Raw genomic sequence first — 18,280 nt, 5'->3', positions numbered from 1 at the left:
GGACAACACACATGATATGGACAACTTCTATCTCTTCTCATCTCTCTCAGTGCAAACCGAGCTCTGACTGATCTTCCCGAGGGTTTCTCTTTCTCATCATTTGTATTTTGCGACTGACTGCAGTTTCTGCGCTGCTGCTGCTGCTGCTCATACGCAATCCCTGGATAGGTGGTTGCCATGGATTCCTGGGTCACATGCGTGGGTTTCCTGTAGCCAGAAGCAGCAGAAGATGCTTGGACCAAAAATCCAGAGCCATTTTCATTCAAGGAAAAGAGAGGATCCGCTGTTGATGGCTTGCTGACTGGGTGGCCTGACTACACTCGTCTGCTAATTTAAGGCTTTTTAAGAAAAAAATCCTATCCGTGAGCGTTTGATCGTTTCAAATTCGCAGCAAACCGGTTTAGTCCACATTCATAGACTGATAACAGGAATGAGTATAGAAATTCCTGAAGGACTGACGGAGCTGTTACAGAGCTTTACCGTGGAAGTTTTGAGGAATCAGCCCAGGGATTTGCTCGAGTTTGCGTTACAGTACTTCACCCAGCTGAAGGACAGTGAGACCAAAGAGGCCTCATTTGGCAATGACCAAAATTCGGCCCCAAGACCTGGAAAAGCGGTCAATTTCATTGACGAAGCCATGCAGATCGATTCGGAAAACGGAGAGGAGGACGACGACGATGACGAGGAATTCATAGGTAGGCTTATAGATTTACAGTGTGTCAGGAAGATACCGAATGTGAATGTGGATGACCTTAATTTAATGTGAATAGTGAGCGTGTATGGCTGTGTGCGCGGCTCCTGCTCCGTGGAAGACGCTAAGGAACACATTGAGCGCAGTGATGCTCCAGCGCTCGCCACCTTGCATCCACCACGGCTCTGTCATTGGCCATATATGGTCACGGAGGCTGAATGATGCTTAATGAACATGTCTTGCTCTTCATCTATGCAGACACGTTTTTGTTACAATGACAACGTTAAAAAAAAAAAACAGCAGCTGCAGAATCAAGGGACTATATATGTGTGTGTGTGTGTGTGTGTGTGTGTGTGAGTGTGTGTTTTTTAGACAGACCCTGCACCTCTATAGGTCGTCTGAATATTTTCTGTTCCATCCGCAGGCCAGATGGGCCTACCCTGTTCATGTATCAAAAATATGACAAAGCACATAAAGATAGAAAACTGAAGCTCTGCTGTGATGTAAGCAACAGAAACCCTGACTGTGACTGCCCAGGATTCATTTGTTCTTCCTAAACTGCGGTCATATTTAACACAATGGCCAGTGCTGGATTGCCATAAGGTGCAGCAAGTAGCATAGCAACCCAGAGCTCTGACACAGCATCCCAATGAGTGGTGGGGTCTACAAGGCTGGATGCAATGGTTACATAAGGACTCTATATTCAATCATTAAACTAACTATTGTTGTATTTTTGGTTCTTCATCATGCACCATCACACCTCTAGTGTCTTGTCTTAATGATATTTCAATGAGCCTCCTCCTTGGACAACACTGGCTGGCAGCCTATTAATGGGTGAGACCTCCTATCTAATGTATATTTCATACCGAGCTATTGTGTCTGAGCTTGGCACTTTTTGCTGTGTTTTACATTTAAATTTTTTTCTCATTTAAATTTGATTGAAAGAGGCAAAACGCACTTCAAAGCAGCTGGCCTTATTCAGGTTTTACCCAAATGAATATGGATCCTTAATGAGCACAGGGCTGGGTATACTCTGCCACACATGTGCCTCCACAGATGGAGAAAACTAGAGCATTAACTTCATCCTCTCCAGTTATAATTGAGTTACTGTAAGACAGATTCACTTCATGATGAAATCTAACATGTTAATATATTCTTTATGCTTTTGCAGCCCCGGTAATAAACAGATTCATCAGAAGAGCATCAGGTGAGTTGTCATTCATTGCCTGTTTAAGCCGGCTGTTAAAAGCCTGTTTCATCGAGAGAAAAACTCTGGACAGTGTCAGTGCTGGAAATATATAAAACTTGTTTGACATATAAGCACTGAGACTGCATCAGATTTGTTCCAGTACAAGCAATATTGAAGTATTTTTCCATCTGTCTTTTCTCACTGTCTTCAGTTGATTGTAATAATGCTGATTTATTAGTTTGTGAAACCACTTTGTCTGGAGCCTGGTTAATAATGTCATTGAGTGATGTGGGTGGGGAGATCCAGACAAGTATTACTACTAATAATAATCTCTTGCTCATGGTAATAGTAAGGTCATAGCTTCACAAAAGTATCTTTGCTGTATTAGGACTGATGGTGGGATGTTTGAATGGAAAGTATGAGCAAGTAACACTTGATGCTTGATTGATTTCTTACCTTATATCACTTCAGGATGGGAAATGAACATCCGCTGCATAGGACACAACAATGGCTAAAACGTGGACTAAAAATTAAGACAAAGAAATATATAGGCTACTTGTATAGAAAATAAAAACTGATTAAACAGAGTATTGATACTGGGATGTAGATATTTGAAGGTTTCAGGGGTTTTTAAGCATCATGTTTTTTTGTTTTTTCAGAATCAACATAAATGTTCCCACATTTATGAAATGAAACGTAAGGCATAATTCAACTCGAGTCTACATGATGTCAGATTCGCTCAAATAACGTTTTGTTATCTGTTATCTTGCAGTTAAAACAGGAAGGAAATGTGCCACCACAATCACTGCATCCCTCCAACCCCACCCAATCCCCACACTCAAAGAAAAGATGTCTTTATTGAATGATTTTTTTGCATGAAATGAAAGTGAATCATCCCTGGGTTTCGACTTTCGTCGTTTGACTAGGATGAGAGCTCTGCTGCTGGACCACTTGAATATGATTTTTTTTTTTCAAGATTATGTTTTTGGTAATTTTTTGTCTTTGTTTGATAGTGGTATTCAAGATACAGACAGGAAATGTGGGGCTGAGAGAGAGAGAGAGAGAGAGAGAGAGAGAGAGAGAGAGAGAGAGAGAGAAGTATGACATGTAATAAGGGTTCAATGCCCATGAACTGACACTGTGGACATTACAGTTATGTGGTATACACCTTAGGCTTGCCTCTGTGTTTGTCTACAGTTTCTTTTATCCCCAAAGCATGGGGTTTATTGAAAAAACAAAGACCTCATAGACCTTAAACAGGCATTAAACTTGCCATATGAACAACATCTTTAACAACCGGCTGCAACAGCCAGTCAACAAATGATTCAAATTACAAACAATTACACTGTCAATAACTGATAAAATAAGACAAGCAATGTGACTCAAAATCCACAGAATACAATAAAACCCAGCAGTACAATTTACTGGATCCACTGCACAAAATAAATATTTATCAACAAGAGAAATCAAATGTGGGAGCGGGGACAGAAATGTAAAGTTTTTTTTTTTTTAATCTACTGTCTGGTAGTGACTGAACAGTTCATTCATTTGTTGAACTATGTCATGCAGTGTGTGCTGAGGCATTCAATCCTGATGAAGATGAGGAGGATAAAGAGCCAAGGGTAGGCTGTGCCACAATTATCTAGTTTGTATTTTCCACTGAGTGTGACTGTAGCTCTGAATCTGAATAAAATGGTGAGCAATATGACTTGTTCTATGTAAACTACCTCAGGGCCACATCACAGGTGTGTTTTTTTATTTTGCAGGTCACCCACCCAAAAACCGATGAGCAGAGACAGAGACTACAGGAAGCATGTAGGGACATTCTTCTGTTCAAGAATTTGGATCCGGTGAGTGGATTATTCCATAAACCCTCTGTGCTCCTCTGGTTTCTGCTCTGCCATCTCTTAAATTGCACAAAGGAGAACACGGCCTGAGGCCAGCAGCTTTTTGCCACAGCTCAGTGCACTATGCATGGTTTTTAAAGATGGTTATTTTTAAGTAGCTGAAACAGCACGCTTGAGTTGATTCTACATGATTGTTTCAACATGTGAAGTTCAAATAAGTTACTGGGTCTTTTTTGTTAAATGCTGCTGCTCTGTACCATACAGGAAGAGATGTCTCAGGTGCTGGATGCCATGTTTGAGAAGTTCTGCACAGAGGGGGAGCACATCATTGATCAAGATGATGACGGGGATAATTTTTATGTTATTGAAAGGTAAATTCTCACATGATTACATACTGTTTTCCTGAATCAAATTACTGATTGTGAAATAAATTGTTATGAAAGTGAATATATTTATAAAAAAATTCTGTAAAATCAATGCTTCTTGCTGACTAAAGATTTCAGGAGACACCAATATGGCTGACGTGTTTATATTTTCTCTGATTTGCGATTTTCTTTTTTCCTTTGTTTTTTCATTCAGTGGGACGTTTAACATTTTCGTGAAGGTTGATGGCACAGAGAAGCTGGTAGGCTGCTATGACAACAGAGGCAGCTTTGGAGAGCTAGCGTTGATGTACAACACCCCCAGGGCAGCCACAATAATCGCCATCTCGCCTGGAGCCCTTTGGTGCCTAGTGAGTACACCACGAAATCATCATGCAAGAGCACGGTTGGCCCTGTGCTCAGGTTTTTGTAACAGGCGGTTCTGTCAGTTGTCGGGATTTAAACATCCAGGTTGTCTGTGACAGTGTTGGTACCTGGTGTCATGAGGGAGATCACATCGTGTGACTGACACAACATACTAAAAGCGAATGCAACTACAAGTGAGAGAGCACTAATCATGCAGCTGGAAATGATTATACATCTTCTTAATTCATATATTGAAGCATATAATGAACGTACAAACTGAATATGAAAAAACTATATTCATGAATGTTAATATAGGTGTCTTACAAAAAACATTTTGAAGCCCATTCAGAAAGTTCTGCCATCAGATCAGTACAGATAAACAGGGCTAAACTTGTCTCTTTTATCAAGTATGCACTTCAGATGAACTCAGGCAGCTGAGTTAAGAGGTTATAAATGATCCAAATATGAAAAGTGGGGCCGCCAGCACCATCATAGAGCATAATTATGATTTTTTGAGTTTCAATTTATTGGTATTTTTCCTAAACAACATCCAGCTATTTCATGAATCGTGTCCAGAACAGCTGTCTTGAATATTCAGTTGCTACTTGATCTCTTTCTGTGAAGCAGCTTCTTTATTAATGACTCAGTGAGGGTCGTGTCCTTAAACTGTGGGTAACAGCTTTGTTACGTCATCGCTGCGCAGACTGGGCAGGTTGCAGCTGTATCCCCCGTTGACCTGGGCACTTGTACTGTGTGTTTGAGTCTGTGAACAAGCAGCCAGCTCTGTTCAGCTAACAATCCCCTTAAGGTCGAGGAGGGATAGCACTGCTGAGGGGCTTCTCTGCAAACAGTAGACTATTGTAACAGCTGTGATTAGAGTCTGATTTATGCCTGGGATTAAAGTGAACTGTAATTCAGTGGTAGCCTGATAGTATATTAAATCTACAGTACTCTGAGTTCCATGGCCAAGGACTGACTTTACTGGCCATGTTGGCATCTTTGGGTGGGAATGTTTTTGTTTTGCCTGCTAGAGGGCGCCCTAAGCAGTACAGCATGTAATCATCTACCATGTTGCTGGCCATTATATGTGTCAAAACTGCATATAATCCTGCTGAAATTACTTACAACCTTGTGAATTATAAAGGTTTATCACTGAAAGAAGCAGGATGACACATGGTTGAAATATCCTGAGTGGTGTTATGGTTCACAGGAGATGCTCTGCTTACTTAAAATCTGGTTTACAGCGACCCCTACTGCAAAATGGTGTTTCATGTCAGTTATTGGTTGGTGAAAGGTGCCCAGAAGAGCCTGGAACTGTAGGGAAAATGTAAATGAGTGTCACTGTCCACTCATCCTGAATGCTAGATTGTGCAGGGAAAACAGTCACTTTTGCCATGCATATTTTAATTATCATTTTTCTTCTGTAATGTATGGCTCAAGACGAGTCATCAAAAATAGAATAAAACATGTGTAAAAATGTATTTTCCTTTTCACTGGGCCTTTAAACACAAACCTGACTTTTTTCCTTTTCTTTAAATCTCTGTTTCAGGATCGTCTGACATTCAGGAGGATCATAGTGAAGAACAATGCCAAGAAGAGGAAGCTGTATGAGGCATTCATTGAAACGCTACCACTGCTTACATCATTAGAGGTTTGGAGATTAGGCTTTTTCCTCCTGCCTTAAAAAACTGCAGTATTTATCTACAGCAAAAACATTGTCAACCATCTTTTCATCCACAGCTCTCCGAGAGAATGAAGGTTGTAGATGTGCTGTCCACCAGGGTGTACAATGATTCACAGCAGATTATTGCTCAGGTGATGAGTCTCTTTGTATGTTCTATTCGTGGATCGGTCTTCTCACTTTCTGTTTCAGGAGAGCATTTATGTAAACAGGGTCACCTACTTTTTTTTTTTACTATTGCTTTAATGCTTTGTGTTACAGGGTGATTTAGCAGATTGCTTCTACATTGTTGAGTCTGGCCAAGTTAGAATCACCATGAAAAGAAGCAGGGTATGTTTGACCTGTCTCCCTTTTAATTTCTAAGAGTGAAAAACCTTCTGACTAAAAAAAAAAAAAAATCTGTGGTGTTTTCTGGTATGTTATTGTGTGATTTTTTTTTCTTACCAGACGAAAAAAGACCAAGAGGAAGAGGAGGTGGATATTGCCACATGCTCTAGGGGCCAGTATTTTGGGGAGTTGGCGCTTGTCACAAACAAGCCTAGAGCTGCTTCGGCATATGCTGTGGGGAGTGTCAAATGCCTGGGTACATTTTGTGCAATTTTGTAATCATTCATATATTGAGTCCAACCTGTAAATCTTCCAGTATACCACTTGTTACTTTACGCTACTCACTCTCCTTCTTTTCTTTTTGGTTTTTGTTTTGTTTTTCAGTGATGGATGTTCAAGCCTTCGAGAGATTGCTGGGCCCGTGCATGGACATCATGAAGAGAAACATTGCAAACTATGAGGAGCAGCTGGTCACCCTGTTTGGAAGTAGCCCTGAGATTGAGCAGCAAACTGCATGAGACGGCTCCAATGGACCATAAATAGGTGGATGAAAAATAAAAGGCTTATATGGATGTTTTCCCCCATAACTACTTAAAAGGCTTTTCTTACAAGAAATGTGAATACCCACTACAATATTTGTGTATCAGATAAATAAACCAGAGTACAGATTCCCATATGAGATAAAGTTCATTCTAGCAAAGAGTGTTATGACTAAAGTAAGCCAAAGCAGAATTGCTTAAAGCTTAATTAAATTAGATTTATCACGACTTTCACCTTAAAGATGTAAGTGTACATTTTACTTGCCAGTGTCAGATGCATTATTTGTCTGTATACTGAACACTTTTGTTAATTCTCACCTTATCTCCACAGTGTTCTAGTTATACCTACAGTATAATATTGTTTGTAAATTTCTAAACATTGTTTGTTAAAACCAGATGCCAAAGCTAATTTCTTACTGGAAAATTGTGAGAAAAAATGTCACATTCTCTTGTCATTTTTTTGGCAAGAGCACTAACACTAGCAGCATGAGGCGCACTGGTACAAGAGCGCCCCGACATGAGAAAAGATAAACAAATTGTAAAGGAAGTTGATTTGATTCTGTGTTTGAATAACATCTTTCACATTTTGATCACAACAGAATGTAGACTTGGCAGTACTTTAACATTTTTGCAAAATGCATTTTTGTTTATCATAAGATTTAATCCCTTGAATACGTGTTCATAAACTGTATATCATTGTTGGTAAGTGTGTGTGGCTGTTAGCCTAATATTATGCTTTTTCAAAAAATAAAAATAAAAAATAAAAATAGTTTTGTAAGAATATACAACACATACAACACATTGCTGTACAATTTGAAAATGAGTATTTACTGTTATTATATAGGCCCACCTTTAATTTAATAAGTCGCCCCACTAGATTGTAGTCATTATAGGCAATGTCTTGACACAAATGATTTTCCTGTGTTTTAATGTCAAATTTAAGTCATACTGTTTTTGTGTCGGTGAAACATATATTATGATTATGACATCCATTATTGCTGTCTACCTCTGCCAACAACTTATACTGTTTGGAAACACATATTCTGATGTCCCATCTCAACAGGAATTTAATGTGGGTCCTCTCTCTCTCTCTCTGTCTCTCTCTCTCTCTCTCTTCTTCCTCTCTCTTTTTAAAATCAATAATTGAAGTCTTCTGTATTTTGTCAGTGGTTTACTGCAGCTTAAACTGTTTAAAGCTGGTTTAAAATTTAAACATTCTGAATTTATTTCCCCCCTTTGTGCAGGTAGTACTGGTCATTTCTGAGGGCAAACCCATAATACTGGCTGAAAGTACTGTATGTTTCACTTTTCATGTCAATAAAGAACATTTTTTTTCTATTTTTCGTGTCACATACATGTTTGTTACAATAAAGAAATAGTACAAGATCAAACCTTTTCATTCACAATTCAGTCATTTATCATTAATTCATTCTATATGCATACAACCATTCACTTGATCTTGTAGTACAAAGTTAAAGCGATTTATTTACAAGTGTAAACAAAATCTAGAATGCAATGTGTGCAAGTACATTTTGCTGTACTTGCAACATTGCAGATAAAAAATAACCATGCATTGTTCCTGTTATTGCCAATCAGCTGTTACTGGGTAGTAACAGGCATGTACTTTCATCCAATGATACGATGATCAACAAACTTCACCCCACCTTCTATATTTTTCTCAACAGTATCGACCAATAGAATACCCGGATTTTTGTTATTGGCGTTCGTATTCACCAATAGGAGGCGTCCTCTGAAACCATTCATTCCCACCCTTCGAGTGAATGCCAGAGAGTTTCTTGATGGCGACAGGTCTGGTAAGTGGGAAGTTGTCCACTTTTTTCGAAGAAATAAAAGGTTCGAAATAATTTTTAACTTGTGCGTTATGTGATCCGTGTCTTTGCAATTCTTAGGCGTTATTTTAGTAGGGTTGTCACACGCTTATTTGATGTCGAATCACAGGTTGTGCTCGACAATGTTTTTTTTCGCTGTGACGCTTGTTGTTTTGGTGTTAACAAACCCTCCCGACAGCAGTTTTGTATACAAAAATAACTCATGCAGTCGGTAAAATGTGCTCTGATTTGCGTGGAAATGTTGTTAAAAGGCTTCTGGAGGGTTTTGTGTCATTCATTTTAAACGGGGCAGAGAGGTTGCGTCATGCCTCAACTTGTTGACATTCTTTTGTTTACAGTGTTAGACCCGACAGCCTCTGGGTTTGAGCTGAGGACACTGGTGCTGCTTTTGAGGAGTGGGAAAACAGCAGGCCTGGGTTTCAGACGCTCTTTTTGGACACGATATTACTTAAGAAAACGTTTTATTAACGGCATGTTACTGCTACATCCGTGTTTAAGAAGTCGAAGCGACGGTTAGTCCGACCGTGCAGCGACCGTTGATCGGTTGTCAGAACGCAAAATGACCGTTAGTTCTTCCTTTTTAAGTAATGTATTTGATACTCAGAGGTTCTTTTAAATGTTTAACCTTTTTTTTTTTACGTTGCATGTCCTCAAACACCAAATAATTTTCTAATAGGCGTAACATGTTTACTCTGTCATTAATATTCCTTCACATTTATTTTCAACTTCGTGTTTTCGAGCCTCGACACTACACTTTAAAGACGAATTTCTGATATTTATCACTTTTGCTACGCAGTTATGAATGAATGAGCTCTGGTGCGCATGCGCCAAATCCTTTTAAGTTTATAAACAAGGCCTCCACGCAGCGGATCACATGACCAGTTACAGAGGTTTACTGTGTCGATTCAGAGACAAAGGATTCCCTAAAGGCTGCCTACCTTTTCCATTATATTCATGCAATACATTATGTTTCTTGTATTGATGAGATGCAGTATGGAATATTATTTTATTTGCTGTTTTCAGAAATATTTGAAAGCTAGTGTCTATTATGTTAATGCTTTTTATTGCATGGATCCTTTCATAATGCCTAAATGAAACCATAATATTACTGTCCAAAATCCACATACTACCATTCAATCTTATGTATGCAATTACAATGACTCCATTTTCATTACTTGTGGGTGGGTGTTGTATAAGAGTAATTGAAACAGTCTTGTAAAACTGTGCTGCATTTTCACTTTGTTCGTGAAAGCTCTAATTTTGCCTTTTGGTTTTGCCAAAAACCAGCTCACGTGGCAGAGGATGATGATGGAAGCTGAGTAAACTGACCTGTACCCAGTTTCAAAAACAATCAAACAAACAAACAAAGAGGGGAAACAGCAGAACATTTTGGGAATGGACGAGTCCTTTGATCCACTCAAGTGTAACGAAGACCTGCCTTCCTCACCTGGGTGCCACATGGATTATGGTAAAATGCTACACCAGCAAGAAATCACATTCTATATTTAAGCAGACTGAGCTGTTTTTTGTGAATATTAATGTTGACCCCTCTTTAGATGACATGCCAGAGCTGCAGGAGGTGGAGGAGGACCAGAGGTCTCCAGGGTTATTTCAGGTTGGAGCAGGAGTGTCTCACCAGGAGCTCAGCTGCTCCCCCAGCACCAACTGGCTTGCTGAGCTGGCCAACATTGCCACCAGTCCTCAAAGCCCTTTGCTTAAGGATGCCCCACATAAGAGGTTAGTAAATATTTAATAGCATGAAAATTAGCTAAATCTAATGATTGCATACATGTGACATAAACACAAAGAGAAGTTAGAAGTTGACAGTGCACGTAATAACATAAGTACATGCTAGTATACCTGGGGGGTATTCCACAAAGTAGGATTAGCAACATAACTAAGAAAGTGTGACATCAAACAACCCTGGAAATTTTTGACTGGCTCATTATGTTTATATCATTATAACCAAGATGTCACAAAATACATTTTACAGTGAACCTGGCTAACTAAACTTTTATACAGGATTGCATTCAGCTGCTACATTAAAAATATAGAGTATCAGCTATATGTTCACTTATAATCAAGTTCTTTGTTTGTCATGTAATGTAAGAAATTATGCTCATCTCTGACAAATGTATCAGCACTGCAACAGTATTTTCTTGGTGTCTTGTAAGTCCATGTGGGGTGGGCACTTGTATGCGCATGATACAATAACTAATGAACTAACTATCCAACTAAATAATAATGTGTATTGATATCATTGTCATTTTTTTCAGATCATCTCCAGTCCACATTTTTGGCAACAGTAATAGTTTACATTCCTACGCCCGGCCCCCATTAGCCAGTAGTGCACCCAACCCGTCCAGAGGCCACCTTAGGGAGCGCAGGCGTGTCAGGGTAACTTTTCACTTCCAGCCTCTGAAAACCCAAGAATCATCCATTCCTGTAGAATCAGTGATTATTTCCAAGTAAATTCTGTATGACATGCAAGCTGAAATTGTTTATTTTACTGATGTCATTGTAAGATGTTTTTTATTATCTGCGACAGGCCAGCAGTGAGTCGGAGTCTGGAGTTTTCTCAATGTCCTCATCCTTTTCTGATGATGAAGACATGGCCTGGTCCCACTCCTGGCCCTCCACAGCCTGGCATTGCTTCCTTAAAGGTGCATAAATACACACGCAGCATATGCATCCACCAGTGCACATGCACGCATTTACACCTCACCTCACCTTTTTCACACACGTTGAAGTTAACTCTTAACTTTTCTAAGAATTTCTGAGAGAAAAAAAAGGTCTTGACAAGTATGCCTCATAGCTTAAAGGCACAATTCACAGTCTAGTGTAAACATGTACTCCCCATTAGAAAACAGTAGTAATTCATGAATGTTTTCAAAAATTCGTTAATGTTTACATCAGTAAGGTTTAAAAACAAATGTAAAATACACCAGTTTTTACCCCAAATATGATCAGGAGAAAAACACTTTTATTTTTTATCTCCAAGTCTTCAATTGTGATTGTGAGAAAAAGTATACCTGTAATGATTAAAAAAAAACAACTACTGATTGGACTTTAACTGCTCTGGCCTTAAACTCTGCTGATGACAACCAGACATGCAATCAAGGCTGTTCTGGACAGGAGCTGTAGAGGTGCTGACACTAATCTCTTGTTTACACTTTTCTGAAAGGATCCTCCCTTCACAATTTTCTGAGCCAGGATGAGCAAGACTCAGACATTTTTAAAGAAATCCTGACCTCTTGTGTCCAAACAGCAGCATTGCACCCACTTTCCTGCATTCTCTTATCAATATCATTGGACATCTGCTTTTTTTCATCATGTTGCATTGTTGCGTTGATATTCAGGAACTCGCCTGCGCTTCCATCGAGGTCCTAATGTAGAGTGGCAGGAAGCAGATGAACTCCGGGATTCAGATGATGACTCGGATGATGAAACCATGATGCCATCCTCCTCCTCTCTTAAGGTTAGGCAATTGATAGTGACTTCAGTATGTCTTAAAATATTTAATAACAGTTTGCTATACTATGGAAAACCTTCCATCTACCTTATGTTTAGTATTGTTGCATTGTTGACTGTATGAGTGACACATTCCGGTTGTCTTTGGTTGTCAGTGGCTTGGAATGGCCACAAGGTGGCAGGCTAACAGTGAAAGTACAGTAAGTGAGTAAATGAGTGCATGAATTTAAAAACATTCTTGCAGATTTTTTAGTGTTGATGTACTTGTTCAGAATGGGAACCTTTTCAACTTTTCAGGCACCAAATATTAGTTCCTTCAACTTTAGTGTTTGGTTCATTTAGCTCAACTTGCAGGTGAGTAAAGACTTCTCTTTGCTTTATTTTCAGAGATACGGTTCAGAGGGGCTGAAGTTGGTGAGCCATGAAGAGACAGTATCTTTTGGCCAGGCAGTTCTTAAACTGACGTTTGACCCTGGTTCACCTGATGACGGTCTTTTAACAGCTGAATGCCGACTAGATCACCCATTTTTTGTAAAAAATAAAGGTAAATTAACAGCTTTATTTCCTGCTTCTGTAGTATATAAAAATATACTGCTGATATACTGCAAAAGGACAACAGGTTATGCTTATCTGTAATTTACCATTTGTCCTCTTCAGGGTGGTCTTCCTTTTATCCAAGCCTTACTGTGGTGCACCATGGGATCCCTTGCTACGAGATGCAGCTTGGGGATGTGTGCCTGCCACCAAACCACCCAGATGCCATTAACTGTGATGACTCAGTCGTCTTTGACACTTTCAGAAGGTACACTCTTCTAAATAATGTGTTCTTAGTTTATTGAAGTAAGAGACCTGAGTGTGAGTCATCATCAGAGGTGCAGAGTGTTTTCTAATCTACCTGTTTTGCTTATGATGATCACTGTCTAACACACACACACACACACACACACACACACACACACACCTCAAAGACAGTTCTATAACCCACATCTTAATAATAATAATAATAATAATAATAATAATAATAATAATAATAATAATACATTTTATTTGGCAGCGCCTTTCACAGCACTCAAGGACACTTTACAGAAGATTAAGTTATACAGTTAAAAAGAAAGTCAGTCCTTAGCTTATAGCTTTCTTGTACAGTTCACTAAAGCCGTCCAATCACCCTTAACATCAAAGTATAAAACACTGCACAAGGAAAGTGAAATCTTTCCTTTATATAACTTCAAGTAAACAAAAAATAGAAGATAGAAATATGAATCATAAACACAATCATTAGTTTATAAATATGATTTATTCCTTATATAGCATATCTACAATCATTTACAATGTTCAGTTCTTTACAGCAAATGAAAACTAAAAAGTATATGTTGCAGTGCAGAGGAACTGTAAAATGACAAGGTGACATTTTTAGATACTTTTGCAGAGTCAAAATGTCTTTGTTTTCTTTCCTTCCTCCCTGCAGTTATGACTTCACCCCCCTAGATTCCTCAGCAGTGTATGTTCTCAGCAGCATGGCTCGTCAGCGCAGGACCTCCCTGTCCAGCGGCGGTGCCGTCAGTCCAGACTGTGATAAACTTGAGCGCTCCAGCTCCCCACAATCCTCAAGTAGCAAATCAAACAGGAGCCACACCTCAGGGACAACCAGCAGTGCCACGCCTACAAAATGCAAGCGGCCAATGAATGCCTTCATGCTCTTTGCCAAGAAGTACAGAGTGGAGTACACACAGATGTATCCTGGGAAGGACAACAGGTATGCAAAAAGTCAATAAGATCTGGTGCACTTATTCACACTACCATGTAAATGGCAGCCTTTTTTTGTAAGGCAGAATTGTCTAATGTTTCTTTCACTGTGTCATGTCTTAACATTGATCACTAACATTAGACGTCCATTGAATGAAACCGCCCCACAGTTAAGGTCATAGTCACATCATATTCCAGTATACAAATATTTTCTCTGTCTCCCATCCACCACTATTGAAACCTGAGTGTGGATAAATTTAAGTATGTGTTTCACTGCAATCTCCAGCCAGCTCCGGCAGATTCACAGGTTAAATTTCACCTTTGTTCAACTCTGAATGACTTGATGTGCTCATTCGGCCAATAGATATACTGCTGCTCAGTGTTTGTAAATGGTAAAGTTATTATTCTAGCTTGTTTCGTCACCATTTTTAGCACACTATCACATCAATCGACTACAAACTGCAGCATGTGAATCATGACCTTTTTCGGGGCACAGTGCGGTGACATTTCATTGAACAGAAACATGATGATACTATACTTATTTCATCTACAGGATGTCATATCATGGTTCCAATGTGGCTAATAAACAAACATTGAAGAGTGCAATCACAAACTAAAAACAGAGTATGAGAGCAATGTTAAAACTGTCAGTACAGACTGTAAGAGAGGTCCTCTCTGCGTTGAAAGTTAATGAGTGTTTTGGGCTACAGATGTCAAGCAGCGAGCTACAGATTAGAGGCCCTGCACTGACTTGAAGAATACAAACAAATTCTACATGGGGACTCTTTGGGTCATGCTTTCAATTTTTTAGTAGTGTATAGATTAGGGAAGTGATCTTCTGATACCTGGATCAACTGTGAATGATTGGTGGCTAAACTGAAAGACTAATGGTCTTAGCTCCTTTATGAAGTACCATTTAAGACTCCACTTATCTCCGAACCAGTGCTGGACCAATTCATTATGCCAGTCATCTCCCAGCATATGAGACAGAAGACCTGCCTCACTACATCCACTGAGAATAGATCATTTTTTATTGTTTTACTTGTCTTTCATGTTGGGGTAGGAGTATCACCAGGCACTGCAGTCTGTGCAATTTCATTTTTGTGTACCATTATGTTCTATATGTTGTTTTTGTAAGTTAATTCTTCATTTAGGAACCGAGGCGTAAGATGTAATGAAATGTTTTCATTGTAGATAGCTATAGGTTCACATCTTGTAAAACATTTATATGTATGCTTTATCCATATTCCCTGGACAAAAAGGAAATCGAAAATGGTAGAGGAAAAGAAAGTAAGACAGATTCCATTAAGACAAAAATCAGAAAAAGGTGAGTCTTTCATCTTCTGTCTCTAACCTTTCACTCCAGAGCCATTAGTGTCATCCTGGGTGATAAGTGGAAGAAGATGAAGAGTGAGGAGCGAAGGATGTACACCATGGAGGCCAAAGCTCTGGCTGAGGAGCAGAAAAGACTCAATCCAGACTGCTGGAAACGTAAAAGAACCAACTCAGTAAGGACCAAAGTCACAGAACTATAACATGTAGTCATCCAGATTGTACAATGATAATGTTAAATTACTGTATGTTAACTTTCATTCACGTGTCCTTCCTGCTGTATACTTACTGTTCATGTCGTCTTTTAACAGGGTTCCCAGCAGACCTAGATAATCCCCCAGAATCCCCAGCTGCTGGTGTTTTGGAGTTGAGAGGTGCCGGACAGAGTCTGATGGACCGCTTGATGCCTCTTTGCTCTCCTGTCTTTTTGAGACTCAACTGTGATGCTGAATTCACTTCTTTTTTGTAACCTTGAAACATTATAGAGACAAACCAGAATTATGAACTATAAACAAAACATGTAATCTAGTCACTAACAGTGCATATATTTTCTTATATCTTTAATGTATTATTCCCCTGAAATAAGATAGAATCCTCATTTATTTCAGGTCATTTCATACTCAAGGTTGAGACAAATGAGAGCCTTTGGTGCTATGCTTCAGTGTAGAAGGAGCAGTAAACAACAAGTGTCTATTTATAATTGTAAAAAGGGGAATTTTAGGCAACTTTTCACAGCTGTTCATATTGACTATATTTGTAAAATCCAATATATTGCACAGATTTACCAATCCCTTTCATACATTTTATAATACAGTATATATTCTGTAGCAGATCTATGGCCAACAGTTTGTGATACTGCCCTGCCAAGTCTTTAGATTGTTTTTGCTCAACCACCTGGCCATATGATGAGAAGGCTTTCAGCATGTGGTGGTGGGTTTACACTCAGTCACAAAGCACTTCAGGCCTTCACTGTAAGTGTTTATTTCTTCTGCACTTTATATAAATATGTAATCTAATCCTATACAGCCATTGTATACTGGTGGAAACCATTTGTATAAAAACAGCTAGTATCTTGATAGTAAGCCATTTGACACAATTATGGCTCAGTAGCCATGTTCTGCTTTCAGGTTGCTAATGAGTTTTAAGTGCTTTGTTCATAATGTACAGGTTTCACAGCCCCAACAACCTCTTGCACAAAATATCCTTGTATCATATTATAAATAATTTTTTTTAAACTTGCATCTTATCCAAGTGTTTGGTTCTTTTTCATAAACTGTAATCACAACCTCTGGGGATGCTTGTCTTTGTGTTTGAATACACATTCATGTTTTTGCCTGTCTTTTATTTTGAATTATTATCAGCTTCCGCCTATGAACACGTGTGTCTTTAAGCAGCACACTGAACCAGGAAAATTTTGTCTGAAGGTTGAAGAGCTCTCGATATCCACTGATCTAAATGTCCAACCAGTAAAGCTTGATGTTTCCAGGTGACACAATAAAACACAGCTAAAGTGTGTTTTATTCTTCTGTTTCTCTGCTGCTCTGCCAAATCAAAACCATCATACTCATGCTCATGATAATTCACTCTTGGGCTGAATGAGGACAATGATAAAAGTTTTAATTGAATCTTATACTCACTGGAACCCTAGCCTCTTCCTCTGGTGATGAAAAAGGATCTGAAAGAAAATGAAAGAACACATTATCATAAGCTTTTAACTGGAGACAGTGTTTCCATGGAACACAAGTATTTTCACAAAATATCTGGTGATGCAGTTAAATGTGAAGGGTTTGGTTAATTTGCTTTGCTGCCTGATGCTTGCACAGTCAAAGAAATAATAAAATCAGCTGGTAATAATAGTCCATATTATTATCAGTTGAAGACGTAATTTATAATGATAGAGCCAGAGGGCGCCATCACTCCATTTTTGTTTAATGGAAGACATGCCGCTTCTTGATGATAAACATCAACCATCTCAATCCTCTTCTCTCTCAGAGATAATATGATTATAACATTAATATAGAGATGACTGTAAATATATACTACATGAATACTGTATCTGTGGTTTAGGAAACTAGAACATGCTGCATGAAAAATAGCAAATGATTTGCTTTTTACCATACGGTAAAAACAAACAACCCTCAAATGATTTATGGACTGGGAAGTTATTATTTTGATGTTTATGAATATCTTGAGGGCCTTGCTTGTATGCTAGTAGAAAATGGTTAGTCTGAAAGGATGAGATTCATAGCACTGCATGCCTCATGAAATAACAATGATCAACACCCTGCAAGCCTTTTAAGCACAGGAATCTAATTATAGCATATCCATAACAGGTCACTCCAAAATGATCCGACTTGAATACTTCATACAGTATTTGGGGAAATGGAAAGTTTTGTCTGATGTCCTTTTGGCTCAAGACTATTCCAATTTTTAAAGGCGAATTGCAGGATACAGTAGCTATGTGATCAGAAATTAAAAGCATTTTTCAAATCTTGTCACAATTTAGTAAATTAAAACCATATGTCACTGTCATAAGAGGCAGATCACTTAATGTGGAAGCAGGGTTGTTGAGGAACGTTACTGTGTGAAGCAACATAGCATGCTGCTGTTGCTGCTGCTCATAGTATAGTAAGGCATAAAAACATCAAAGAATAATAAGGTATAAAAACATCAAAGAATAGTAAGGCATAAAAACGTCAAAGAATAATAAGGCATAAAAACGTCATAGTATAGTAAGGCATAAAAACGTCACAGTATAATAAGGCATAAAAACGTAATAGTATAGTAAGGCATAAAAATGTCATAGTAAAGTAAGGCATAAAAACGTCATAGTATAGTAAGGCATAAAAAAATCAAAGAATAATGAGGCATAAAAACGT

General features: G+C 38.7%; 2 protein-coding genes across 4 annotated transcripts; both read left to right on the top strand.

The window, feature by feature from the left end:
* The first annotated feature begins 245 nt into the window (after nucleotides 1-245).
* Nucleotides 246-8,393, top strand: prkar2b (protein kinase cAMP-dependent type II regulatory subunit beta). The gene is made up of 11 exons (XM_022756079.1): nucleotides 246-695; nucleotides 1,863-1,898; nucleotides 3,450-3,502; nucleotides 3,647-3,730; nucleotides 3,992-4,098; nucleotides 4,307-4,460; nucleotides 6,005-6,106; nucleotides 6,196-6,270; nucleotides 6,398-6,466; nucleotides 6,584-6,719; nucleotides 6,848-8,393. The coding sequence occupies exons 1-11, from the start codon at nucleotides 431-433 to the stop codon at nucleotides 6,979-6,981; spliced, it is 1,215 nt and encodes a 404-aa protein (XP_022611800.1). The 5' UTR covers nucleotides 246-430; the 3' UTR covers nucleotides 6,982-8,393.
* Nucleotides 8,394-8,752: 359 nt separating this feature from the next.
* Nucleotides 8,753-16,690, top strand: hbp1 (HMG-box transcription factor 1). Of its 3 annotated transcripts, none has more exons than XM_022756418.1 (11): nucleotides 8,753-8,816; nucleotides 10,140-10,320; nucleotides 10,409-10,589; nucleotides 11,129-11,249; nucleotides 11,401-11,515; nucleotides 12,212-12,330; nucleotides 12,711-12,867; nucleotides 12,981-13,125; nucleotides 13,792-14,079; nucleotides 15,436-15,577; nucleotides 15,713-16,690. In XM_022756418.1, exons 2-11 carry the CDS (start codon nucleotides 10,248-10,250, stop codon nucleotides 15,728-15,730), a joined length of 1,359 nt encoding a protein of 452 aa, XP_022612139.1. In that variant the 5' UTR covers nucleotides 8,753-8,816; nucleotides 10,140-10,247; the 3' UTR covers nucleotides 15,731-16,690. The 3 variants fall into 3 exon arrangements, with proteins under 3 accessions (XP_022612139.1, XP_022612138.1, XP_022612140.1); XM_022756417.1 differs by having other exon boundaries at nucleotides 8,803-8,856; XM_022756419.1 differs by lacking the exon at nucleotides 8,753-8,816 and adding an exon at nucleotides 9,232-9,364.
* The last annotated feature ends 1,590 nt before the right edge of the window (nucleotides 16,691-18,280 follow it).

The sequence above is a fragment of the Seriola dumerili genome, unplaced genomic scaffold (genome assembly GCF_002260705.1).
Source record: "Seriola dumerili isolate Sdu_G_001 unplaced genomic scaffold, Sdu_1.0 BDQW01000242.1, whole genome shotgun sequence".
In the NCBI taxonomy this organism is placed as follows: Eukaryota; Metazoa; Chordata; class Actinopteri; order Carangiformes; family Carangidae; genus Seriola; species Seriola dumerili.
The sequence above is the reverse complement of the archived record's forward strand: the minus strand, read 5'-3'. Positions and strand labels throughout refer to the sequence as shown.

Coding starts and splice junctions, on each gene's coding strand:
- prkar2b (XM_022756079.1), top strand. CDS start 431: ATGAGTATAGAAATTCCTGAAGGACTGACGGAGCTGTTACAGAGCTTT. Junction 3,503..3,646: donor AGGAGGATAAAGAGCCAAGG/GTAGGCTGTGCC, acceptor TTTATTTTGCAG/GTCACCCACCCAAAAACCGA. Junction 6,467..6,583: donor TCACCATGAAAAGAAGCAGG/GTATGTTTGACC, acceptor TTTTCTTACCAG/ACGAAAAAAGACCAAGAGGA.
- hbp1 (XM_022756418.1), top strand. CDS start 10,248: ATGGACGAGTCCTTTGATCCACTCAAGTGTAACGAAGACCTGCCTTCC. Junction 10,590..11,128: donor AAGGATGCCCCACATAAGAG/GTTAGTAAATAT, acceptor CATTTTTTTCAG/ATCATCTCCAGTCCACATTT. Junction 14,080..15,435: donor TATCCTGGGAAGGACAACAG/GTATGCAAAAAG, acceptor CTTTCACTCCAG/AGCCATTAGTGTCATCCTGG.